The sequence below is a fragment of the Mirounga leonina genome, unplaced genomic scaffold (assembly GCF_011800145.1).
Source record: "Mirounga leonina isolate KUSES-001 unplaced genomic scaffold, KU_Mleo_1.0 Mir_173, whole genome shotgun sequence".
Taxonomy (NCBI): Eukaryota; Metazoa; Chordata; class Mammalia; order Carnivora; family Phocidae; genus Mirounga; species Mirounga leonina.
In genome coordinates this window covers 46,272,718-46,278,717 of record NW_023270447.1, presented here as the reverse complement: position 1 = coordinate 46,278,717, position 6,000 = coordinate 46,272,718, and the positions used below count along the sequence as shown (strand labels likewise).

The 6,000-nt window shown below is 45.2% G+C and overlaps 1 protein-coding gene across 1 annotated transcript in view; it reads right to left on the bottom strand.

Moving 5' to 3' along the window:
* Positions 1 to 5,385: 5,385 nt before the first annotated feature.
* The window catches only part of CUNH1orf87 (chromosome unknown C1orf87 homolog), an 80,857-nt gene continuing 80,242 nt past the window's right edge, over positions 5,386 to 6,000 (bottom strand). Inside the window, exon 11 of the mRNA XM_035018425.1 lies at positions 5,386 to 5,546. Coding sequence (XP_034874316.1) covers positions 5,386 to 5,546 — 161 coding nt within the window. The remainder of the gene's footprint in view (positions 5,547 to 6,000) is intronic.

Genomic DNA, 6,000 nt, shown 5'->3' with positions numbered 1-6,000 from the left:
AAATGACCCTGGGTTATTAGAAGCCCCAGAAGGAAGCAGCACCCAGGCCATTTCTGCCCCCCATAGGCAACCCAGGGTGGGGGTCATCACAGGATTTGGAGCTGGGAAAGTCTGTGTTAAATCATGTCTCTACCGCTCTTTTGTTGAGCGTCTGAGCCTCAACTCTTTGTTCGTGAAGTGTGAATAATTCCCATCTCTAAAGGCTGTCATTAGTATTAGGTGAAATCGATAGTACCTGGCCCACAGCATGTGTTCAATACTGAGAGCTCCCTTCCCCTTCCCTTGGTTTCAGGGAACCTTGGCCATGAGGCAGGACACAAATCCCAAGGCTTATATTGTGTGGGAACACAGTTTCTTGCACCCTGCCAATCTGGCTCTTGGAATGGGGCAGACCTACAGCTGGCAGCTGGGAAATAAGCCAGGATGGAATGGGACTGGCAGGACTGGCAAGGAATAGCCCCTATGAACCGTGTGAGGGAAGGAGAATTCTCAGTTCTGTCTCCAGCTCCTCCCTCACCTTTAGCAAAGCCACAGAATTTCTCAGAGGCTTGACATGCTCATCTGCAAAATGCTCACCATTCTTCTTGCATTTCACTCCACTCCTGGCACATTCTTGTATTTTTCCCTCCCTCAGGATAGAAAGTTTACCTGGAAACATGCCCTAGATACTGCACAGGGCATCACAGCTGACCTGGTCAGAAATCAGTTCCTTCAGGAGGTGGGGGGATAATGAGCCCCAAATGTGTCTTCCAAAGCCAGGGTATAGATTGGATCTCAGGCTCTGGAATCTCCCATTGTGCATAGGTCTTTGTTTTGGGTCTGCCTGAGAAATAGCAGGGATCTGATTAGACCAGGCTTCTGGACTGCATGCAGGTCAACTGAGTCTACCCATTGTCCAATCTGGATAAACTGAGTCTGAGGAGAGACTGGACAGCAGAGAGGGGAGGAGGAGGGGAGACCTTCCAATGTCTTGGCATTCAGGGCCATGACGTGTCTGGGAAGTCCCCACCAGGCCTTCACACAGAACCTGGGGAGAGAGCATGGGGATGAGCCAGAGCCATATTGTGCCCCAGGCAGTCTGATGGCTTCACAAATAATATTGATGCCTTTTGTTTGGAAACTTTTTTGGGAGGCTTCCCATTTCCCAACAAGGCATGCTAAATGCTGGGCCTCCCCCAAGCCACTGCCTTTTGCGTGGTCCTGCAGCTAACTGTGCAGGCAGATGAAGGGCCCTGAATGCTAATGAGAGGAATGGCTGGCATTCCTGAGGCACCCCAGCTCTGGGACCCCCGCCTTTGTTGCTAAGGAGCGTTGGAACTGTAGCTGAAAAGCTCTAACGAGGAAGGGCAAGGAGAGAAAGAGAAGAAAGGCCAGCATTCGTTTGCAGAGCTCCACAGTTCTCTGGCCTGCTCCAAAGCTGTCCAGTTGCTGATCCCAATTAGAATATCAAACCCTGTATTGTTTCTCTTAATGATCTTGGGAAATTCCTCTGAAGAGTCAGGGAGCACTTAGCAAACTCTTTGGACTGTGTGATCTATACAGTTGTGTTTCTGCTTGTGTGAACACACAATGCCAAGAGTCCTGAAAACACCTTTCATTTCAGTCCCCATAAGGCAGTGATGTAGCTGGGAGAGCCAGAAGAGGGCAGAGGCCATGGGACTTCAAAAGTTTCATGTGGGGGCTCCATTCTACAGTGTTTTCCAGGTGCCCACTTGGGGGTGAATCTGCGCTCTGTGCTGGAAACAAAGCTGGGGAAGACCTTAGCCCTTTCTGGGAATGACCTCCAGACTTGCTGGGGAGACAGACCACACCTACTAGAGAGAATTTTGCAGGTTATTTGCTCTGTGACTTGCAAGCCACTGTTGGACTTGAAGTTGTGCACTGAGTTCTAATCCTGCTTCAGTCACTCAATAGCTGTTAGCCCTTAGGCAATTACCTTGATGACCCTGAGCTTCAGTTTCTCATCTGTACAATGGGCAAAGTAGTAACACCAGCTTAGTTGGGTTACTGGGAGGAGTCAGAGCAGGTGAGAGAAAGAAGAACAGCAATGTGGAGGGCATGGTCTCTGCCCTCCGGGACCACATGATCATTGAGCCATCTGTTGGCTTGGGAGGGGTCTGTACTTGGAAAAGGCATTTAATGATTTGGTTCATTGAATGGGGTAAATTGAGATACTGTGTAAGAATAAAATAGGAAGCCAGTTCCCTTTATGGAGCAAGTCTGTGTGACAGGTGTAGTGCTGGGCAATTTGCACCATTATCCCCTTTAATATGAATGACTCTGTGAGATAGGTAGTGAATTGCTCAGGGTCATACGTCTGGGAAGGAGTCTGCCCAGCTGGTGAGGTTCAGCCTTTGTCATGTCTTCAGTGATCCATCTTTAGAGGCTGAGGCTTTCAGACAATTGGGGCAGACACAGTTGACCCTGAGTCTCTGCAGGGAATGCTGGAGTTTGAACAGTCCACTGCACACAGATACCTATGTAGAAAGGGTCTGCTAAAGAAACCTGGTCAAGATCACAGACCAGACTTTCTCTCCCTAGTGTTAGAAGTTCACAGTGACGCAGTCACAGAGAGTGTACAAAACAACGCTGACCTGAGGGGAAAAGAGAGAGAGAGAAAGAGAGAGAAAGGTAAGAGATTTTCCATAAACAAATCATGGAGAAGTCCTAGGATAGAGATCAAACCAGATTCTAAAGCATAATGACCTCATAGCATTTTCCTGTCTGTGTCCAGTGGTTTGCCTCATGGCAAGGCCTCTTTTAACATCTGCTGTCACCTTGATATATCTTAGCTTTACCGATGACTTAAGTTGAATTTTGCTTCTTTTAATGTTTACGCAGAGAAAATCTAATGAGTATTTACTTTTGCAAAGTGGAAGTCTTGCAAATATGCACATGTACATGTGCACGCACACACTACACACACACACATACACACACACACACACACCTTTGGGTGAAGTAGTGGACAATTCCAGACAAGAGATGATCCAAGAACAATTGTCCCTTGGTTCTAGAAGGCAGATATATCTCAAAATCTGTTTTTGCTCTAGGGGTATCCTTATGTCCCTATGTCATTTCACAGAGACTGTTGTTCAAACATCCTGATGCTCAGCAGCTAAGGGAAGGGGAACAAGAAAGGTCCATCTCTACCATGTGCAAGAACTGTCCAAATGGCATGACTCTCAGTGTTTATAACACTTCTGTGAAACACTCAGTGTTTATATTATTCCTGTTTTACAGGAAGGAACTGAAGCTCAGAGAGATTAAACACTTGCCAAGGCTATCACCTACTAAGTGCCGGAGCTGGATTTGGGCTGGTTTTAAAGCCTTTTTCTGCACTCTGTCGAAGGGTGGGTAGGAGTGGTGGGGTGACTGTGGATCTGGATATGGCCATTGATACCCCACTTCCAGAAGCATTCAGTCAGCCAGCTTTGCAGGAGAACAGGGTGTGCATGACCCATAATCACATTGCTCTTGGGCACCTTTCATGTTGCGTTCTATGTCGACAGAGTCTCCTCCAATTGTGTGAGTTGGTGGGTGCTGAGGCTATCCATCAGGAGCTAATCTAGATGTTGCACACAAAGAATTGGGTAAGGTAAGGTTACACCCTCCAGAACCTCATGATTGAGTCTGATAACCCTGGCTTCATGGTTAGGGCCTCCCATCATCCAACCCTCTTTCCAGTCCACTTCCCCACAGAGATGTAGGGTGTCAGGGCATTCTTAGGTATGTGACCAGTGTTCTCCAGAAGGCTCTATCCCTCTGGCCAGTTATCAACAGGCACAGCCCAACAGCTTTTCTACCCTTTGCTTCTTTGAGCCTCTCTTTCCTCAACAGTATTGAGTACCACTTACTTAATATGGTAAAACCTGCCACATTGAGTTGCCAGAGTTGGATGAAACAAAATATGTCCAGTTCCCAGCACACGTTAGTTGCCCAATGTATGCTGATTTGTTTGATCTAATATTCTGAAAATTTGGTAGCATGAGAAATCCATGTTTATTTGTTTACTTCTCTGACCTAAAAGGCAGCTAGCAGGTCTAAGGGTTCCAGAATGTTAGAGAGATGGTCAGCCGCCTCAGGAGACATTTTTCTGGGTTACTCAAGGATTATAAAAACTAAAGCAGGTCAGACTAGGAACCCTTAGATCGTTGATGTTAGTGGATCAAAATTATTTTGTTCTTAAGGTTTTGTTTATAAGATTTTATGAGAGCCCCCCCCCATATAAAATGGATAAAAAGGGATGCTCAGAGAGCTTTTTACTTTCCTCCTTGACCTAAGTCCTTTGTCCTGTCTCCCACACAAATTTGAAAACCAGAATCCAGGTCACTCAGCATTAATGATAGTTCTGGGAACACATTTGTCTCTGAAGTCCTGCGTCAGTATTCCTTTGGTGAGCTCATGCTATCTGTGTGGTGTGATGTGCATGTGAGTGTGTGTTCTGTGGGAGGTGCAAAGTTGGATAGAAGAACTATGGGAACTTGTGGAAAGTTTTGCTTGATTTTCCTGCCAGAGAGAGCAAAGATGTTACCTATTTCCAGAACCCTTTGTCCCAGGTGTCAATCATTAAAACTCCTATCTAATACTCTGGGAAAATATCCTTGGGGACAGTGTAATATCATCTAGGTTTGTACTAGAGAAAATATCTCACTTATGCAGAAAACTCATTTGGAATTCTGTTCCTACCCTTAGTCTTATATATTGTTAATAATTTTATTTTTCTTGGGGTGCCTGGGTGGCTCAGTTGGTTAAGCGACTGCCTTCGGCTCAGGTCATGATCCTGAGTCCCGGGATCGAGTCCCGCATCTGGCTGCCTGCTCGGCAGGGAGTCTGCTTCTCCCTCTCCCACTCCCCCTGCTTGTGTTCCCTCTCTCGCTGTGTCTTTCTCTGTCAAATAAATAAATAAAATCTTTAAAAAAAAATTTTTATTTTTCTTATAATGTGGATATCCTTCCTAGAATAGTGACTAGAGGAAAGGCTAGTTTACTCATCCAAAAAGGATGTATCTAGGTCTCTTCTGTGACAGGCATTCTTGGGAGTTGACAACAATATCTAGCATATTTTTTACTCTATGGAATTGCAGGGCTTGCAAAAACAGAGTTTCATTAGCAATATAGAAAAAAATTCATACAATGTTAATAAGGAGCTTTATTAGAATAGAAGGGGACTTTAAGAAATTGGTCTCTTGCCACCTCGGGAGATGAAACCCCATTTTCTCGGGTCACTCTGAGCTGCTTATGAGGAAGGATCATAGCCAGAGAAGAAGTCCAAGTCCAAACCATCTCTAGTCCCTGTATTGGCCTCACTCAGGTCGGGGAGAAACACGTGTCTGGGAAAAAGGAAGATAAAGGAAACATCTGTTCTCACAATACGGGCTTGTTATCATAGCTCCTTTAAGTACCGAAGTACTGGCTCCAAGAGCATATTTTCTCCCGCGCGGAATCTCCTCAAGGCTTGGTCGATTTTCCGAGGGCTCAGGGACAGGTTGTAAATGAGATTGTAGTTGTGAATGAGGCGCCTGGCCCTTTCCTTCTCCAGAACTCCTGTGATTGGATTGGGTGGGTGGGTGGGTGGGAAGATTTGAAAAGAGGATGGCGAAAGCAAAAAAGAGAAAAAAAAATCTATATTAGCTTGAATGACTTCTGGGTAAAAACAAAATGTTAATATTTTGACACTTTCAGCTTCTTAAAGTAATTTAGGCTTATTCTTTGTGGCCATACAACTTTAAAGGCTAATTTTTAAAACAGGCGGGGTGCCTGCTAAAATCAATTTCTAATTTTTCTGGTTAATTTTTTATCCTATTGAAGTAGCCAAACATGCTCCTAAACATGCAGGATTCAAACAGCTCATTTTATGCATTTTTGGAAATGTATTTACTGTGACTCCCTCCTGCTTGCTGTGTGATCACAGGTAAATCATCTCATTTCTCATGGCTCAGAGTCTACATCTGTGTAATAGAGATGGTAGTGTGATCACCAGAGGGTATGCCCTGGTACC